Source organism: Manis javanica, chromosome 6, assembly GCF_040802235.1.
Source record: "Manis javanica isolate MJ-LG chromosome 6, MJ_LKY, whole genome shotgun sequence".
Lineage (NCBI taxonomy): Eukaryota > Metazoa > Chordata > Mammalia > Pholidota > Manidae > Manis > Manis javanica.
The window spans coordinates 89,562,306-89,583,425 of NC_133161.1; the positions used below are offsets into that span (position 1 = coordinate 89,562,306).

The following is a 21,120-nucleotide window of genomic DNA, read 5'->3' on the forward strand; positions in this document are numbered from 1 at the left end:
CTTCAAGTTCAGGTAAGTCCTGAGCACTTTTATTTTGGAACACAGCCTCTATCCCATTTTCTCTTTCCTCTGCCTCTATAGCTGATTAGACACATAGGGTAGGTAGGCCCTTTGATGTTTCCATGTCGCTTTTGACTTTGTCCATGTTTTGTGCTGGATTCTGAAAAATTCCTTCTGATCTCTTTCCTTTGGTTCCTTCTACCGGTCTAATCTGTTTAATTTGTGTCTGTATTTTTTATTTCTCTAAGTATTTATTCCTTTTTCAAATCTGTTAGGTCATTAAAAAATTTTCCTATTCCTTGCAGATATTTTCAAGCCATTTTCTTTTCTAAAAACATGGTAAGTGTATTTTGTAATGTCTGACAATTTCCATACCTCAACCTTGTACGGGTCTTTTTTCTGCTACTCCCATTCCTGGTATCTTGTTTTCTTGTGTGATTAGTTATTTTGACTGTGAGTTGCTCATTTCCCTTAGAAAATTATTTGGGGAGTTCTTAAAGGCTTAGGATGAAAGAACATCATTTTAGAAAGGATTTACATTCTGTTAGGCATTTAGGAACTCTACTGGTCTGGTTTACTCTAAATGTATAGCTTGAGGCTTTTGTAACATGTAAGGGGTGGAATTTGGACTGCAAATGTAGGTAGCTTGCAATGGCCTCTTAGAAGAGATTTTTCTGAACTTGGTCTGCCCAGAGCTTTCCTTGCAGTGCCCTAGCAGCATGTCGATGGGTTTACTACTAGTTCATCCTCAAACTGAGTTGTAGCTCTTTGCAGGGCTTGCTTTATAGTGGAAGTATCTTTGATTTCATGTCCTGTCAGGTGCTAAAGACTGAAGTTCATAAACCCCAGGTTTGGTAAATGCAGGACAAAAGCTTGGTTCTCCCCCAACAGTCCCATATTCACTTGGATTTTGGCCTAGTAAGTTATTACTGTCCTATTAGTTTAATACTTAAAATAAGTTACACAATTAGTTTTTGCCATTTTTCAGTGGGAAGATGATCACGATAACTTAGCCAGCATTCACTGCAGGAAACAGAATCTTCTAGTTACAAAAATACAAATAATGGTTTTGTCAGATGTTTGGTGTCGCTGGTTCACACAGGAAGAGTCCTGATTTTCTTCTTGATCGCCCCACATCACATGGTCAGATTTCTGAATTTTATGTCCTAAGCTTGATTTCCATCTAAAAAAGGCATTTAAAATAACCACCCATTTTGGAATCTGCATCGGTGAAGTCTGTAGAAACATTACAAAGGAGACAGCAGGCCTAAGATGGAGTCCCTTGTGTTAAACCCCAACCTGCAAACCAAGAATGCCTAACATAACTGCAGTTCCCATCCCCAGGAATGTAACCTTTAACCAGTCAACCTAGATTTTCCTGGTCAGCACTAGTGAGGCTATCTGCTCAATCTTCCACTTCTCTTAGAAGGATAACTTTGCCTGAAACAATGCATTCTTTGGTAATACTTTCCTCTCTGACTTTACACCTTTTCCCTTTCTACAGCTTGGCAGTACTCCTACTGCTAAATGGGACGTTGTCCAACTCATGAACCATTGAAAAAAGCCAACGTCATCTTTAAATGTAGTTGAATTTTTATTTCACAACCCCTTGAGTTGAATTAAAATGGTATTTATTTACTTTTCATTGTTCCAAAGCAATTAAAGGTGATTAACATTAAAATCCCACTCTAAATTCAGAGAAGGAAGGTTATTTGGTAGAGACTGAGCATCCTGAATTCTGATCTCTGCTCTGCATTTTATCTAGAGTACTCATGTGGAGTCTGTGGAATAGACTTGCTACATGCAAAATAAACTTTTATTTGCAAACGAGAACCTTTCTATGAATAGTTTTCAGCAAATTCTCAGAAGTCTAAGACTCAAAGAGAATTATGAAGTAGTAAACTTTATACAAGGTAACCTTCCACAAATAATTTATCCTCTTTGTACCTTATTTTCCTAATCTCTATTTTGATGAGACACCTTACACTTCAGTTTACTGTTGAGACTTTTCAAAGACAGTAATAAGTGAACATGCTTTGAAAAAGCTATCCATTAAAAAAAAGTTTAGTAACTATATTTAACACTTATAAAATGTTTAGGGTATTAGCATTACAGAGAATACCAAGATACTATTGAAGTGGTTATCTTAATGACATTCAATCAACAAACATGTGAATGTCTACTGTGTGTTGAATGCAGGAGATAGAGATGAATAAAACACCATCCTCTACTGCCTTGTACAGGCTAAAGATCCACGGGTTTTAAGCTATTTTAGAAATACAGTCAATAATGGAGGCCAGAAGAATGGCATGTGGTGTGGAAATGGCAGAGGTGAGTCACTGAATGCTTCTTGGAGGTGTTATTGCCTAATCACCTAAAATGAGCTGGCTAAATCTAGGCATTCCTGGCTAAGGTGTAGCATAAGCAAAAGTGGAGAAACTGGAGAAAGTGGTGTAATGTGGGTATGTGTGCATAAGTTGTGTGTAAGGTAGAGCAAGTTGGTACTGCGAGCATAGGAAATAAAAAAGCAACACATGAGGCTATCTGCATAGCATGGGCCAGATCAAGGAGGATTTAATGGGTTAGGCTGGTTTCTGAGCATTAACCTATAGGCTAGAGAGCACCAAATGCTCTGAGCAGGGGACTGGAACTGAGGTAGGGCAGGGACATGGGACAAGCATCAATTAATTTTTCTTGCCTATGATGAAAATGCCAAGATATAAAAAGGCTATTAAGAACAGCAGGAACTCCATCTTAAGTCTACACTGCTTGATCTCTTAGAGGCTCACACGCCTCCTTGTTGCTACCTCCTGCTGACCTCCTGGTCTTTTCCCTTCATTCACAAACACTTTAGCACCTGATTTAGCTTTCCTCTGCACTGTTACCTTCTGTCATCTTCCTGGATGATTTTAATGTCCACCTGTCCAACCCACTTGTCCTTTCAGGTTTCTTATTGTTTTTGTCTATCATGATCTTCTTTACTCCATTTAGTCACTCAAGGTCACACCTTAGACTACACTGCATCACAGTGCTCTCAGATCACTAAACCAAGCATCCTTGCCTTGGACTAGCATTTTCTGTCCTTCCAAACCTGCTTGGTCAACAACTCCCCATACATCAGAGCTGTGATCAGACTGTCCGTTCAGCTATCTTTCCAATGCTTTTTAAATTCGCATCCTTACCTAGCCAGTTTGGATACTGTAGGACCACTATTTTAGCAACTTAATTATTACAATTATTATTCAATTGGCATCCCTTTATGAAATTTATCTGGCAAAACCTGGAACAGCTCCATTTTCTCTGTGCCCAGGCATCAGTGTGCCATTGGGGATGGTGAGGGAACACAAAAGGCAGATTTTTCCTGTAAGTTATCAATCACCAAATTGATACAAGCTGGGTCCTCCACATTGTTCTACAGTCCTGCTTTACCTCTGGTCACTTTATTCTCCACAATAACTCTTTTAAAGCCTCCATTTTCAAAACTCCAATCCCATATTGTCTCTGACTTCACAGAGAAAACCAAAGCCTGTGTATGTACCTACTCCTTTTTGTAAAATAAAAGCATCCCTCCAATCCATCTAAACTCCAGTCCCTTCACCAGCACTTTGGACCCCACCCTCTTCCGCCTTGTTATGACCCAGTACTGTCACTGATCTCTTTTGGCTCTTCACCTTCTGCCTCTTTCCTGTATCCTTTACAGAGATAAAATGGCAGTTAAAAAGGGAAAGGAAGACACGTTATTGCCTCAACCTCTCTTAACATCTAAAATTCAGAGTTGTCCAAGGTACTTCTGACATCTGCCTCCTCCACACAACCTGGAGAGGAATGCCTCTAAAATACCAGTTATTTCCAGGTGATTAAATCCAATCAATGTTTTTAATCCCTCAGTTCTTGCTTTCAGCAGCATTCCACACATGGGCAGAAAAACTCCCTTTGGCTTTCACTTTACTCCTCATGGTTTACCTTCCATCTCTTTAGCTACTGCTCTTCAGTCTCCTTTGCTCACCTTCGGCCATGTTACATAAGAGTTTCTGTGTGGCTTTGCCCTGGGTCCTCTTTTCTTTATACTCTATAGCAGAGATTGGCATATTTTTTTTAAAGGACCAAATAGTAAATTATTTTAAGACTTTGAAGGCTGTACTGAATTCTGCTGTTGTAGCATGAAAGCAGCTATAGACAATAATCAAATAATTGGGCATGGCTGTATTGCAATAAAACTTCACTGACAGAAACATGGTGGGCTGAATTTGGCTTAGAGTTTACCAGGCCATATTCTACACTCTCCCTAAAGAGTACCCTCTTTTCTATCTCCAGCCATCATCTGCACAACAAATTCACCTCTTGAGATCCTTCTGTCCCCAAATCTATATATCCATCTGCCTGATATCCACATGTAAATATCTCAAAGGCACCTCAGATCTTACCCTAGGAATTGTGCCCTTCTCCCTGCATCTGCTCTCTCCAGTATTCTTAGTAAGAGGCACTGCCGTTCACATAACTGCACAAGACAGAAAATAGAGGAGTTAACCTTGATGCCTCTTCCTCTCTCATTCTTTGATTCATTGAACTGGAGAATGCTAAGTTTGGTAATGCCATTATTTGAAGCACACAGTCAAATTTAACATTTTGCTAATAGAGCTAAAGCTTTATTTCCATGTTTATTACATGTTTATCTTTGATGTTGTATACATATTAGAATTGCATTAACATACAACTTGGGAGAAAAGCTGGACATTCTCCACTGAATGGGTAAAAAAGAATGTAGAACTATAAAATATTTGTTTAAGTGTGGATTCTAATTGTGGCAAACAGAACAATTAACTACCTTGCCATTTTTTTCTCTTTCTAGTTTCCCAAGATGGAGTTCATTATCTTTTTCATAACAGTTTATTTCAGGAAAGGAAATTAGGGATAATCATGAAAACCACTTTACTTTAACTATGGAGTACAAATAAAGAGTCTTAACACAGAACTCATATCTCCTATTTAAAACACATATACTTCATATTATGAATTGAGAGATTAACTGAGGTCAGCTGTAAATCTAGTGACTTATGCAAACCCTGCATGCCATCTGCCTTTGTCTGGAAGACTTACGCTGATTTAAGGGTGACAGCAGAGTTCTACTTGACATGTGTTAACCATTTGCTACTCAGAAAGGGGATGGCCAAATACTAAGTGCTTAGTGATGGAAATTCAGAGTTAATGAGTTCCAAGTGGCTAAGAGCTAACAGAAAGCATCTTTCCACAACCCCCTTTCCCATTGTACAGCCATGTCCAAATTTACAGACTTTTAGCATTAATAGAGCTCCTCTAGATACTCTGAAACTGCTTAAATTCACAGTACACAAAGAATATTGTCTGTAGAATTCCAATGTTTAAACAAAATCAAAATTATGGATGCTTATCAAAGTTGTTATTAATATAGTTTCTTTTAATTCTTTATAAACTCCTTAGCACATGTTGTGAAGAGGTGTGTTCTTGTTAATACTAATAATCTTTACTTAGATATATTTAAAAGAAAATCAATTACTTTTCACCAGGGATTACAGGATCAAAACTTACTAAAAGTGAATAATGCTTATGGTTTTCATTAAACAACTGTTTAAAATCTGCAAAAACATTTTTTAATGATGCTTATAAAAGATTTAATAAAGGCAGCTCAACTCTAAGATTATTCTGATAAATACTTTCTTATGTAACTGTTTAGGACAGATGAGTTATGGCTTTTCAATTTTTAAAATTTCACACTTATTGTCATGTTAAACCTTTTCTAAATCAATCCTTCACTATCAGATTCTTAAATGAGAAAAGAACAGACAAGAGAGACAAACTCCCTATCAACTTAGCCTACCCCTTCCCTGGAAATCAACATTTTCCTTAAAATTCAAGGCACACTCCTTTTCTTAGAACAGAGGCTGGCAAACTTTCTGTAAAGGGCCAGATAATAAACATTTCAGGCCATACGGCCACTATCACTACTCAGTTTCTATGGTTGTCCTGAGAAAGCAGCCATACACACAAAAAGTTTTTACAAAAAAAAAGAAAAGACCAGTCTGAATTTGGCCTGTGGGCCACTGTTGGCCACCGCCCATCTTAGAATAACAGACCTAAATATAATAGAATCATCTAAAAACAAAAAAACTTAGTCTCAAGTCTATGTGATGACTGACTCAGAATTTAGCAGTTAATCACTCCAGAACGTTTTGATGTTGAACACTCTGAACTCAGCCAACTTCTGCTTTTGGTTAAGATTCTCTACTCAGACTTGTATCATCATCCGTTTCACTGGGGATAATTTATCTTAATTTAAGAACTTGAGTATTTACTGAGAGATTCAATTTAAAATTAATAAATAATGTCCATACAATTTAATATTCAATTTAATTTTTAAAAAACTTAATGAAAAATATAACAGAATCAGAACATTTAAAATAAGCACACTCACTACCCATTCCAGTAATTCATTTAAGTCATATCAACTACAGAATAGGAAAAATAAATTCAGAAGTGTAATTACTTTAAAATACACTACTTCCACTTATGTCAGTATTTTACACTTATGTATATATTCTATAGTGGAAGCAGAAATTCTCTCTAAAAACATCTTCTCCTTAAAATCTTGAGGTGCATATTAGAGCCACCACAGGCAATATCTGACATACAAAAACTGCAGTTTCAGGCCTTTTAAATTTGGCTTTTCACTGGTACAATACAATGACCGATGTATATCATCACTGTACAGTGCCTAGACATTCCATTCCAGTAAGAACCGTTATTTTCTTTAATGTAGAATGATTAATACATTTTCTACAAGGGGCAGTGAGGTTAGTAATTCTATAGGGTATGTCCCGACATAATTTCCAAATTGTACAATAACACAAACAACTTTAAGGCCATGTTTTATTTGCTGATTAATGGACACAAGGCAATGTAATTTATTTTCAAGTGTTTTCTTGAAAGTCTGTACTCATAAAAATCAGGAAAAGTTGGAAAGACTGTTAAATCACTGAAACCTTGTATCTTACACAATCTTATTTGTACAAAAATACAAGTTAAATATAAACATAAAGCAATGATAATTTTATGCAAATCTGTTTTATGTGATCTTCAGTTATATATAAAAGTTTCTTGGTTTGATTGTGAAAATATCAATACCAGATTGAATTACTATCTATTGGCAAAGAGCCCTAAAAAGCTTACTTTACCATTAATCTTTTACATGGTTAACTGCATTTCCTATTTTGAGGTCACCTAAACACTGGAAAAAAAGAAAGAAAAGGGCAGTATGTCCATAAACCAACAAATAATTTGGCTGTCATGTATCATAAAACACAACCCCCACACACCTGTACAATAAACATTATGCATTACATACACACATGGGCGTACGTGTGCATGCATGTAAATGCATACACAAGCACGTACCCACAGCCAGTCATAAAACAAAGCCTAATGACGGGCTACTTCCAGTTCGATACTCAGCTTTGCATTTTTTCTTACTTCATCAAATGAATAATTTTTTGTCACCTTCCCATTCTTGAAAACAGTATGGAGAAGATCCTGTACAAATATAACAATACTAAAATTTAGTGGTTATATTAGATTATCAAGCAAAATTATGTAATGCTGTGTTGAATTCGACTAATACAGAAGTGTTGATGGTATCCTAATTAGGAAATGATTTTGCATACAAAGAATGCTGGTGGAGCAAGAAGACAGCAAGGCACTATCTAAAGTGGCTCTGCAGGAATAGTAATGATCTAAATATTACATTATTAAAATAGTTTTCCTTAAAGGACAAACATAAACGCCTAGCTGACTCTTTTTTTCATGTGGGAGATACCTGCTGTTTGATCACCCAGGAGAACTGTGCTGTGGCTGATAATCATGACAGTGCAGCACGAAAGGCTGCCACACTTCCTGGCTCCTAGCCAACAGACTCAGCACTGATTATACTTATCAACCCTGGAATTTAATAAATTTGCTAGTCACTGAGTTTTGGCCTTAAAAACAACCCCTAAAAAAATAAGAAATCAAACTCAAAACAGGAACAAAAACCAGTACTGATTTATTGACTAATGAAGTGACCGACTTAAAAGATTGTATATTAAAGTCACTGACCCTTGTAGTCCATTGGACCCATGCAAGGGTAACACGGATAAACTGAGAATGAGGACTATTCTCTCTCAGGTCTGGAACTACCCATCTCACTAGGGATATTATCTGCCTCTAATTTCTCTCTGAAAAATCCACTGAAGTAGTAATTCACTGTGCCTAAATTTTCCATCTAGTCTGAATATTAAGGTGTGTGACATTTTCTTTCATAAAGTTAAACATAATATATCAAGGAATGGTGGTTCCTATTCTTAATCAAAATGCCTAGGTGATTATAAATTCATTACTGCCTCAAAAATTCTTTAGTAGCATTCACATACTCATTAAATCAATGCCTTTTTCTTAGTCATAGTTAGGGCTATGTCTAAAGTTACTTTACTCCTTCTGGGATAAACTAATTGAGCAGTTTTGGTAGGTATTAAGAGTTAAATAAAGGCTACTCAAAGAACTCCCTCACAGGTTATATAAAGGGATCTAATTCCAAAGGTTTGCTTAAGAATTTGTTTATATTATATAGTTAATGAAAACTATATTTCATTCTGGTTCAAAGTCTTAATATAATAAAACATAAGCAGAATATATGATATGGTATAAAGAATCTAAAGTAATGCATTCGTGTGTTTATGCTAGTGTAAACTTTCTTCCTAGCATATTAACATTCACCAGTAGTTATCCCTCTAAAAATGAGGGTTCCCCCCCCCCAATCCAGTGGCTTAAAAAAACAGGCATTTGTACTTTTTGAGTTTATAAATATGTGTACTTTATAGTTAAAGACCATTAGATCATATGGATTACTTTAACAGTTTTGATAAATTTTTCTAGTTTGGTTGATTTAAACCAGAAAACTTGGTCAAGTCTAGGTTTCACCATTTCTGGGCTGTGCAACCTGAATCAAGTCATGCTGTTTTCACATCTCACAGTAAGGGAACATAATTTGCCTTTGTTAGCCCATAGAGTTGCTACATCAACCAAATGAGACCAATGAAAATCATCTAAGTGGATTATTAACTTTAAAAAACTGGAATTATTTTTAACAACATCTTAGAATTTGGATGGCCCTTCTTTTATCTATTATTGTAATTACCACAGTTTTACTCTAACATAAATAGCTACGAGAAGCCTAAGAGAGGCATACTTTAGATATTCTTAGCCATTCTTCAGAGATCACTCCTGCTGCTGGTCACTATGTGTAAAAACTTACTTTAAATATTTATAACATTAAGAACTAGTAAATAACATAAAAGCATCCTTTCTTAATTTGGAGAGCCAACCTACTGTTAAAAAAAAAATCAACATAGATACATACTGGACCGTATTCCTCTAGGTCTCCTTTTCCTTCTTCAATTGTAACAAAATTCCCTGCTGGTGTCCTATGTAAAGATAATCGGCCTTTTTTGGACCTTTTGTTGGGATCAGCAACTGGGTCCTTAAAGACATTAACCTGGAATCCAAATAAGAGAATCAGAGAAACAGAAGACTATCAAAAATGTTCACTCCCATTTTTTTAAAAAAGCTTATACATAATTTATATATAAATTTTAAATAAAGCACTTTATAGATATGACTAAACCAATTCGCATCTGGCTCTTAGAAATGTTTAGCCTGTTTAGGAGGACAAAATTTCCTGTTACGTACAAAACCCAAATTTGGATATCCTTTCAGAATACCCAATACTCCATTTTAACATGTGACCCTTAAGGTATCTCCTTTTATGTTATGAATTGCCTTTAAACTGATCTAAGTATGGCACATACATCCAACTGGGGAGTGGGGGATCAATGCCAGTTTCTCTTATGTAATCCAAGGCAAGGGAACTAGGATTTTACTAAGATAAAGGCTTTTCCTTTTGTTAATTTTCACTCTATTACCTGGTGCTGTCAGAAGCAAAAAAGACCTAGAGAACCTGAAGAGAGCAGAATGTTTGTTTCAGGATCAGAAAGGTAGGAGGCAAAACATAATAGAAGCAACTAGTGATGGTTATGGGAGAAGAAACAGATGAGTCAAACCCAGAACTCTCCAAAGACAGATGGAGGTGAAGTAAGCCAGGAACCAATCCAGGTGTTCTCAGGAGGCCTTAGTTATTTCCAATCCCGACCCTCCGATTCACAGACTCTCAAGAGCCTAAGAGCTGCGGGATTGTTATTTAGCTGCCTACCAGCTTGGATTCCCGTTGTAAGGCTACTAATCAACTCCAAACTCATAACCCACCTTCCTAAAACACTGTTTGACAGTGTTTACAATACTTGCTTATCTTTAATATATGATGGTTAGGTTAGCTGACATTCCTGGTTCAAGGACAGTCAACTTTTTAATTCAAAACATTTATATTTATGTATACTTAATATACTGATATATACAGTATACAATATAATATACAGTATATTTAATATACTAAAGCAGTGGGAAATGACTGGCCTACATTCTCTCCCCCTAGATTATCTCTCATTTTTCCTTTTTTGAGTCTTCTTTTTACTGCAACATCGTGTCATGTTATTAAACCTAATGTTTTTCTTTCCTTTTTTCTGAGTCAGTTAGTGATACCTGACAACATATTAGTAGCTCCCTCAGGATCATATTATTTATCTTTTGACTATTGCAGTCAGTAACTGCACTCTACCTAGATTCACAAAGAAGGTACCAAACAAATTGAACGACATACCCCAAGGCCATTGGTTACAACATAACTACACTTGAAGGAACAATTCAAGAGATCTCTTGTGAACTTCTGTAGCAAACCACCACCAGAACCAAAGGCAATATTTTCAAGACTCCATTTGTTTTGCTTCATGCCTTCTACAATCTAGAAGATCAAAAAATAAGATGCAAAAACTAAGTAATCTGCAAAAAGAAGAAGGTAATTTTCTAAGAGTTGTACTGATGAATAAACCATCCTAGAGTTGTTTAATAACAGTAAATAATGAGTTAAGAATAAGGCCTACACAAAGTTATATTCCACATTTTCTCTTTTAAAAGACGTACCCAACCCCAAAAGGAGCTTGAGGTGTAAGTGTGGAAAGAGGGGATTTCAGTCAAAGTCCTGAATTTGTGGTGTTGTCATGACTGTGGTTAGGATTGGGGGAATGAAAGAAATGAGAGGAAGTGAGGAAAAACAGGCTATAAATAACTAAGATTAGTTGAGTAAACTTCCCTCTCACTGACATTATTGCCCCAATGCCAGCAGCACAAGCAATGTGGCCTAGTAGTTGTGACCCAAACTATTTACCTCCAGGATGGCTCTAATCATCACTAACTCTCAATATATGTCATTACATGTCATCATGCATGTCATACGCAATGGCACATTTAATAATCAAAGGATGTTGGTGGCACAACAATGTAAAATACTCTCTCCTATTTAATAGCTAAGCACTGGCAGAGTCATTTTACTCTGGGCTGGTGCTCCAGTGCCATAAGCAAAATTATGAACAGACAGGGTGTTAACATTTATCGTTTAATCATTTTTGTGAGAGTGACTTTAAGCCAGCTAGAAAGACCTGTATGAACATACAGTTCTGGTAGCTAAGATTTCAAGAGACACATAATTTGAAAGTTACATTAATTTATTAAGCTACATTGTTAACCATGTAATTTGTGTTTCTTTTCACTAAGTAGAATTCATTTACCTAGCTCATCTTTCTTCTTCTTTAACATATTCAATCATTTTTATGATAGATGGTGGCAAAAGAAATTTGGTAACCATTCCTTTAATTTCATGAGAATAGTCAAAAGGACTAATTGTAAACAGAACTTTCAGAAGTGATTAGAAAACCATAATCAGGTTTGGTAACTTTATGTGAATCATTAACACAATTCACCATATACTTCCAAATACTAAGAGTCTCAAACTGACTTTCTATTTTCAACATTCCAAGGTAAAAACATATGAGCTCCAAGAACTTTCATCTTTAATAAACTCATGTTTAGAAATGCAGCTTGTTTTTTAAATCCCAACCATCTAATTCTCTTGCTGTGAGGAATCAAGATGGAAAGATACACAATTAGTGCTCCCTTAGGCTATACATACTAGTGTCTCATGTATTTATTATTATACCTGAACCCCAAAGTACCCAAGAGCCCTGAATGCAAATATACTTTTCAGTGAAGTAACTGTGAACAAAGTATAACTTTAATAGTGACAAAAACCTTACAAAATACTATAAAATTAATGCATGTCCCAAGAGTGAATTTCAAAATGGAAGAAGTGCACAGCGAACAATAGAAAACTGAAGGAAAAGAAAGGGGAACAGATGGAGGGGTGAGGTGGTTTTGATAAAATATAGAGAAAACAAGTGTCAGAACTTCACCTGATTTCAGTGAATTTTTCTGTTATTAAAATGACTTATACATACCAGAAGGAAATCTGACTAGACATACATTGACAAAATATCACTCTTAGACACCACTATTCATTTTCGTATTTTGTATCCTAGGGATGAGGGATGTACCTTAACTGAGAAGAGTCAAATTATGCTATAAATATTTAAGTATTTTTTTCCATCACAACCATACATTTGAATTATGTACTATAATCCACAAGTGCTTGTACGATATATAGATAAAGTACATTTATTTGTTCCTATCATTAAGATTTAAATAAAACCAATGTCTTCTAACAAGTCTCAGAATCAAATTTTTGAGGACTGCGGAAAATTTTGTAGAAAGGTAGAGAAAAGGGTTCCAGGAAAAGAACAGACAGCTAAAGAATAAGAAAAATGTTTACGGTATGTGGGACTTAACTTGAAAAGAAATTTTCTTGCCAATTTTGAGAATTTGATACCATTTTAATGTCATTAACAAACAACCCAAAGGGGGAGGTTTCAATGATAATCAAGATGACTGAATCCCTAACTGAGATACAAACACAAAGATAGACATTTCTGTGTTTTGTCCAACACAAAGAGATTTTTGCCTCTTTTCCTAGATAGGCATATTCATTTTGGTACACAAAAACCTAGAGTGGGGTTACACTATAAATTTCCTGATGTGTCACAAGAAAGACTGACTGTGTATAGCTGACAGTCCAAGAGTGAGACTGACAGTCCATGAGATGATTCAATTGTTTGAAAATGAACAGACTTCCCATTTCGTAAAATTAGGGCATCTAATTTAGTCTGTGTGTAAAGCAAAATTGCTATATGAATTCTTTCTCCTGCTTTTAAAAACTTCCTTGACCCACCTCTACTATGAAGAACGTAGGTATTACCCTTTCGGTAAACCAACACATCTGCATTAACAAAAACCATTCTCTGACCATTCTGTTTAAGGTTTCACCAATGCCAGTATCTATCTGTCTCAATATTGAACTTCTTGTTCACAGAGTTAAAAAAAAAACACAAAACCTCAAATTTTGGGCTGATTCTCAACTTTAAAAATGCATACGCATCCTTAAAATTTATTTTAAAAAAGAAAAAGAAAGTGGAACAGCTTTGGGTTTTAAAGGCAAGTTCAAATACCTGATTGAATAACCCAACCTTCAAGAGCAACAAGCTGATGGATTTTCTGAAATCGGTACAGCACCCTGCCCGTTTCTTCACTTGAAAGGGGATTGATTATGTTGTGTGAAGGTACCTGCTACACTGCCTAAAATGTAGGTAGGGGTGGGTAGTAGTTCTTAACTGATACCAAGGGAAAAAAAACCTTTAATTCACTCAAGCTAAGGAGATGATAGCAATTAAATATTTCATCTGAATTTCTATACTCTGGTCCTCCTCTTCCTCACTGCAGACTTTTATTCTATTCCTTCCTTCCTTTTCACATGAAAGCCCCTCATGTTCCAAAACCAAATGTCTTAGAAGGGTATGGGGGAGTTTCCAATTTTTCTAGTAAGGCAGTTAGGAAGAGTTGATAGAAGAAACCTCATTTTGTTATTGCAAGCGATCTACTCAGACACCTCATTTTGGTTTCTAAATGCTTATCAACACAGAAATACTTTTTGTTATTCACAATAATTCTTACTTTTAAACACATCTTTGGAAAACAAACTTTTATAATTTGGGTACTGACCCTTACTCTAACCACACCAAACTCTCTCAAACAGAAAAATCTTTGGCAACTTGTGTTATACAGTAGATACCATCTGAGACTGGTACACATTAAAATGTCAGTGGTTATAAGAGTAGACAGTCTACATTTGTTATATAAGATATTAGTTAAAATGAAATTATAGCTCTTTAGAAACTTATCTGGAAAACAAAAAAGGTTAAAGTTTAAAGAAAATATCATGTACTATTTGGCTAAATGTAACAATAACAGTGATGAGTCAATGCTTTAATTAGAAGAGGTGGCCAACCATTCTATAATCTTAGAAAAAGCACATATTAATACTATTCAAGTTTCACACTGTTAAAGCATAGCTATTCTAATAAAACTGAGACCTATTTGAGCAGTGTCAAGAGTTTTTGTTTCATATAGAAGGAATATTCCTTGACTGGCATTTTTTTGTTTCATAGTGACACTTCTTCAGGCTCATCATTCAGAGTGGTCCATGACAACTGGGAACAATAAGTGTGGTCTGCCTGGTGCTTCTACACTTTAAGTTACTATTGTTTATAAACTTTAGGAAATTAACAGAAAGGACATACATAATTTTAAACACAAAAAGAATCACAAATGTACTTAAATTATTAATGTGTTGTTTATCAAACTAGTAAAATGGAGCTTAATTATAAAGACCACCTTACTGGAACTTTAAATATAAAACACATACCTCTTGTAAGGTATTAATATCTACTCCATCTCCTTGAATAATTCTAAGATAAGGAGGCAGCAACTTGTAGCCCTGTGAGTTCTCAGTAACAGGGAACTTCTTACCTAAAATATCCAAAACCTGTATGGAAAAATACATACCCAACACAAAATAACCAAAACAGAAAAAAGTGTAAAAGTTTTCCAAAGTTAAAAAAGTATCAAAAAGTAATCCTATTACTTAAAAACTTTATAACAAAAGAGGCAACCATTTTAAGCCTTCTAAAATTTAGCCTCAATTATGTTTGATTATGTTAGAAACAAGCATGCTATCTTCTATCAAGTCAATCAATAAGCTTTTCCCTCATATCTTTCAAATTACACAGATTTGGAAAAAATCTTTAACATTAATAGATTAAAAGAGTAAATACACTATTTTAAGGATCATTTAACGAACTTAGGAGTACACTTATGATTTAGATTTATTCTGCATGTGCCAATAATTTGTTTCTTTTGGTTTTAATTATCTAACTCAAATATAACTCCCATTTTAATTACAAGTTCAGAGTAATTATGATACGCAATGCTGGAAATGAAGCACATATAACTCATAGTTTTCCTGAAGCTCTCTTCACTTAAACATGACACCCGTTTTAAAAGCCAAACTGCATAATATGCAAATCATCCCACTCATTATTAACAAGTAAAAGTTTTACATCAGCTGAAATACCTAAACCCTGATTTAAAATTTCTCAGAAAACTTGCTAAGAGATACAGGACCTACTGGACATATTTCCCCCCACAACAATCACTCGCTTTTCCTAAATAAATAAATTTAAAGATTTTAGTAATGAGAAAATTCCATACTGAGACTCAGTTTATTCAAAATTAGGTCTGTTCAATTTTATTAGGCAAGAGGAAAAACAAACCTATCGTTTGTTAAAACCAAATCTGTTAATATTTCAGGTTATGAAAAGAACTTCATATTGGCCTATTAGTTAATAGAACAGAAGACCTCCTTGATTCTATATCTCCTTTTCTTAAGGTGTAGTTTATTGCACTTCTTAGTGTTTTTCAAAGAAAGCAAACTAAGTCCCAACCACTGAAAAAAAGTAACCATGCTATACCGAGGATCAAAAAAAAATCTCTAAAGAATCACTACTTGAATTATTTTTATTCCTCATCACCTTGTACATACTTCTTTTACACTAAAAACTTCAAAGGTATAAAAATGATTTGTGATAAAACCAACCAACCACAAACTTGGAACCAAATCACAGAATTGGTTAAAATGGCAATGTTATTAATTTTGGAGGTAAGCAGAAAAAGTATCGGTACTTAACTGTCCATTTAACAGTTTTTAAGTAACTGTAATTCTGGGTATCATTTCTCTGTTATTAATGTGTGACCTTGGGCAAATCTATTACTCTCTCTGGGCTGCAACTCCACAATAAGGGGAGTGGTCTAGACCATTCTGAAATAGGTGTGCATGAATGAAATTACAAGTAGCACTGATGCAGCTTATCTACAGGCATTTTAATAATCATGTTATATATTAAAATTTACCTTTAATACAGTGTCAAGAGGATTTCCAGAATCAGGTCTGATTATTAGTGGTGCCGCTGTACTTCTTGATAGTATTAAATGTCTTAGATCTTCACCCCATATTTTCTCACAGGCATTAAAAATGTCGTAGCTATCGCTGACCACAGATACAGGCACTGAAGAAAACTGTGTTACTACATGTTCAAAAGCATCTTTTTCATGGTCTTTCCCCCAAGCTGTTACGGTACTAGTAAACAAAATGAAAAAACAGATTTACTTAGGCTGACACATTAGCTGTTTCTAAATTGTATCTCATGTTTTCTGTCAACACTGTCAACACTGCAGAGAAGGTGACTGATTTAGTTTAAAGAAAACACAATGTAAGGTTTGCTGAATGTTTGGGCCAAACCTCCCCTTGGACAATTTTTTTAAAGACTAGAATAGAAGCAATATTACTCCTCTTCAACAGTTATTTGAGATCTGAAGTCATATTCAACCAACTATAAACCAGCTTTTTTTGGTGGGGGTGGGGAGTGGGTTATTTCTGCAGCTACCCACTTAAGTCAGTGAGCTAAAGAGCACTTGCTGAATGCCAGGACATCAGAACACAGACATACTCCTCTATTTTGCTACGCAATCCAAGAACTTGGCTCCTTTCTGTGAATTTTTAAAACCATATACCAGTAATAGCAGGGACATATACTTTCTCTTTTTTACCTTTTGAAATGTTACACATTAAGGCAATTACTGAGGCAGTTATTTATATTATACCATACATACACATAGTCAACTCTTTACCTGATGAATCTTTAAATGGCCATTAACAGTCATTTATTTCATTTATAGATTATCCACCACTAATTAATATATGCCCATGGAATAAGAATTTTAATATTTAATTTGAGCAAAACATAATTAAGATGGGAAGCACAGTGTTGAGAGCTTCTATTAGGCAAGGATGGTTATAGTGATTTTTACAGTGTCCTCAATAATGGTTCGTCTTAATAGATTAATAATATATAAAGAGTACTTATTGGTTATATAAAATAAATCATTAAAAAAATTCTTAAATAGAATTTAATAATAAATTTGAAAATTGTTACTGTTTCCTCATGCCAAGCAACTTTCCTCCTCCCTATTTCTAGTCTTTGCCTCTACCCCATTTCCTATGTTAAATAATGGAAAAATAATCTAAACTCAGACTACCTATTCATTTATTTTTTCAAATGAAATATAAATATTTTAATGACATGTAATAATAATTTTGAAATTAAATGTTCATTCATTGACAGAGAAGTTTAATTGGTGGTACTGTAAAATAAATAAAATCTATATAATTTTTCCTTTTTCATAGATCCTTCAATAATGATCACTGCTCTTTCTTGATATGACATACCGTTTGATATTTGTTTAAATCATATTCACACACCAAGAACAGACACTCAAGATGCTTAAAGGTAAAACCTTAGACCTGGCACTCTAGTAGACGAAGTTTCCAGTATTTCTTTTTTCTATCTCAAGTGGATAATTCCTATATGAATTTTCCCTCTCTTCCTTTCAATGTGTCCCTCCTCACACACTTGCTTTTTTTTTTATTAAGGTATCACTGATATACAATCTTATGTTCAGAGTTCACATGAGCAACATTGTTTCTACATTCCCATTATCAAGCTCCACCACATTACAGTCACTGTCCATCAGCATAGTAAGAGTCTACAGTCACCTCTTCTCTTCTCTGTGCTATACTGCCTTCCCTGTGCGTCCCCCTACACTATGTGTGTTAATCATAATGCCCCTTAATCCTCTTATCCCTCCCTTCCTACCCATCCTCCCCAGTCCCTTTCCCTTTGTTAACTGTTAGTCCATTCTTCGGTTCTGAGTCTGCTGCTGTTTTGTTCTTTCAGCTTTTGCTTTGTTGTTATACACCACATATGAGTGAAATCATTTGGTACTCGTCTTTCTCCGCCTGGCTTATTCCACTGAGCATAATACCCTTAAGCTCCATCCATGTTCTTGCACATGATAAGATTTGTTTTCTTCTTATGGCTGAATAATATTCCATTGTGTATAGTACCACCTCTTCTTTATCCATTAATCTACTGATAGACACTTAGGTTCTTTCCATTTCTTGGCTATTGTAAACACTGCTGTGATAAACATAGGGGTGCATCTGTCTTTTTCAAACTGGGCTGCTGCATTCTTAGGGTAAATTCCTAGAAGTGGAATTGCTGGGTCAAATAGAATTTTATTTTTAGTTTTTTGAGGAACCTCCATATTGCTTTCCACAATGGTTGAACTAGTTTACATTCCCACCAGCAGTGTAGGAGGGCTCCCCTTTCTCCACATCCTCGCCAGCATTTGCTGTTTTTGTCTTTTGGATGTTGGCCATCCTAACTGGTGTGAGGTGATATCTCACTGCGGTTATAATTTTCATTTTTCTCATGATTAGCATGTAAAGCATCTTTTCATGTGCCTGTTGGCCATATGAATTTCTTCTTTGGAGAAGTATTTATTCAGATCCTTTTCCCTTTTTTTAAATCAGGTTATTTGCTTTTTGGTTGTTGAGGTGCGATAGCTTTGGATATATTTTGGATGTCAACCCCTTATTGGATATGTCATTTATAAATATATTCCACTATATTGTAGGATGCCTTTTTGTTCTACTGGTATCCTTTGCTGTACAGAAGCTTTTTAGTTTGACGTAGTCCTACTAGTTCATTTTTGCTTTTCTTTCCTTTGCCCGAGGAGGTATGTTCATGAAAAAGTTGCTCATGTTTATATTCAAGAGTTTTGCCTATGTTTTCTTCTGAGAGTTTTATGGTTTCATGACTTACACATTCAGGTCTTTGATCCATTTTGAGTTTACTTTTGTGTATGGAGTCAGACAGTAATCCAGTTTCATTCTCTTAAATGCAGCTGTCCAATTTTGCCAATACCAGCTGTAGGAGGCTACCATTTCCCCCTTGTAAATTCATGGCTCCTTTAGCATATATTAATTGGCCATATATGTGTGGGTTAATATCTGGGCTCTCTCTTTTGCTCCATTGATCTATGGGTCTGTTCTTGTGCCAGTACCAAATTGTCTTGATTACAGTGGCTTTGTAGTAGAGCTTGAAGTTGGGGAGCATAATCCCCCCCCCACTTTACTCTTCCTTCTCAGAATTGCTTTGGCTATTTGGGGTCTTTGGTATTTCCATATGAATTTTTGAACTATTTGTTCCAGTTCATTTAAGAATGCTGTTGGTAATTTGATAGGGATTGCATCGAATCTGTATATTGCTGTGGGCAGGATGGCCATTTTGACGATATTAATTCTTCCTAGCCAAGAGCATGGGATGAGTTCCCATTTGTTTGTGTCCTCTTTAATTTCTCTTAAGAGTGTCTTATAGTTTTCAAGGTATAGGTCTTTCACTTCCTTTGTTAGGTTTATTCCTAGGTATTTTCTTTTTGATGCAATTGTGAATGGCATTGTTTTTCTGATTTCTCTTTCTGTTAGTTCATTGCTAGTGTATAGGAAAGCCACAGATTTCTATGTTAATTTTGTATCCTGAAACTTTGCTGAATTCCGATATTAGTTTTAGTAGTATTGAAGTGAAGTCTTTAGGGCGTTTTTATGTACAATATTATGTCATCTGCAAATAGTGACAGTTTGACTTCTTTACCAATCTGGATTCCTTGTATTTCTTTGTTTTGTCTAATTGCCATGGCTAGGACCTCCAGTACTATGTTAAACAACAGTGGGGAGAGTGGGCATCCCTGTCTTGTTCTCGATCTCAGAGGAAAAGCTTTCAGCTTCTTGCTGTTCAGTATGATGTTGGTGTGGGTTTATCATATATGGCCTTTATTATGTTGAGGTACTTGCCCTCTATACCCATTTTGTTGAGAGTTTTTATCATGAATCGATGTTGAATTTTGTCGAATGCTTTTTCAGCATCTATGGAGATGATCATGTGGTTTTTGTCCTTTTTGTTGATGTGGTGGATGATGTTGATGGACTTTCGAATGTTGTTGCATCCCTGGGATGAATCCCACACTTGGTCATAGTGTATGATCCTCTTGATGTATTTTTGTATTTGGTTTGCTAATATTTTGTTGAGTATTTCTGCATCTATGTTCATCAGGGATATTGGTCTGTAGTTTTCTTTTTTGGTGGGGTCTTTGCCTGGTTTTCGTATTAGGGTGATATTGGCTTCATAGAATGAGTTTGGGAGTATTCCCTCCTCTTATTTTTTGGAAAACTTTAAGGAGAATGGGTATTATGTCTTCTCTATATGTCTAATAAAATTCCGAGGTAAATTCATCTGGCCCGGGGGGTTTTGTTCTTGGGTAGTTTTTTGATTACCACTTCAATTTCATTGTTGGTAATTGGTCTGTTTAGATTTTCTGTTTCTTCCTTGGTCAATCTTATAAGGTTGTATTTTTCTAGGAAGTTGTCCATTTTTTCTAGGTTTTCCAGCTTGTTGGCAATAGGTTTTCATAGTATTCTCCAATAATTCTTTGTATTTCTGTGGGGTCCGTCGTGATGTTTCCTTTCTCGTTTCCGATTCTGTTGATGTGTGTTGATTCTCTTTTTCTCTTAGTAAGTCTGGCTAGAGGCTTATCTATTTTGTTTATTTTCTTAAAGAACCAGCTCTTGGTTTCATTGATTTTTTCTACTGTTTTATTCTGCTCAATTTTATTTATTTCTTCTTTGATCTTTATTATGTCCTTCCTTCTGCTGACTTTAGGCCTCATTGGTTCTTCTTTTTCCAATTTCAATAATTGTGACTTTAT

At 35.3% G+C, this 21,120-nt stretch overlaps 1 protein-coding gene across 4 annotated transcripts in view; it reads right to left on the reverse strand.

Moving 5' to 3' along the window:
• Positions 1 to 6,365: 6,365 nt before the first annotated feature.
• Positions 6,366 to 21,120, reverse strand: part of NAMPT (nicotinamide phosphoribosyltransferase) — a 33,578-nt gene continuing 18,823 nt past the window's right edge. For 3 of the 4 annotated variants that reach the window (XM_073239007.1, XM_017679882.3, XM_017679898.3), the window contains 5 exons: positions 16,369 to 16,594; positions 14,825 to 14,944; positions 10,778 to 10,918; positions 9,425 to 9,559; positions 6,366 to 7,563 (listed from right to left, as the gene is read on the reverse strand). In XM_073239007.1, coding sequence (XP_073095108.1) covers positions 7,453 to 7,563; positions 9,425 to 9,559; positions 10,778 to 10,918; positions 14,825 to 14,944; positions 16,369 to 16,594 — 733 coding nt within the window. In that variant the 3' untranslated portion in view covers positions 6,366 to 7,452. The remainder of the gene's footprint in view (positions 7,564 to 9,424; positions 9,560 to 10,777; positions 10,919 to 14,824; positions 14,945 to 16,368; positions 16,595 to 21,120) is intronic. The other variant, XM_037003611.2, reaches the window with a different exon arrangement.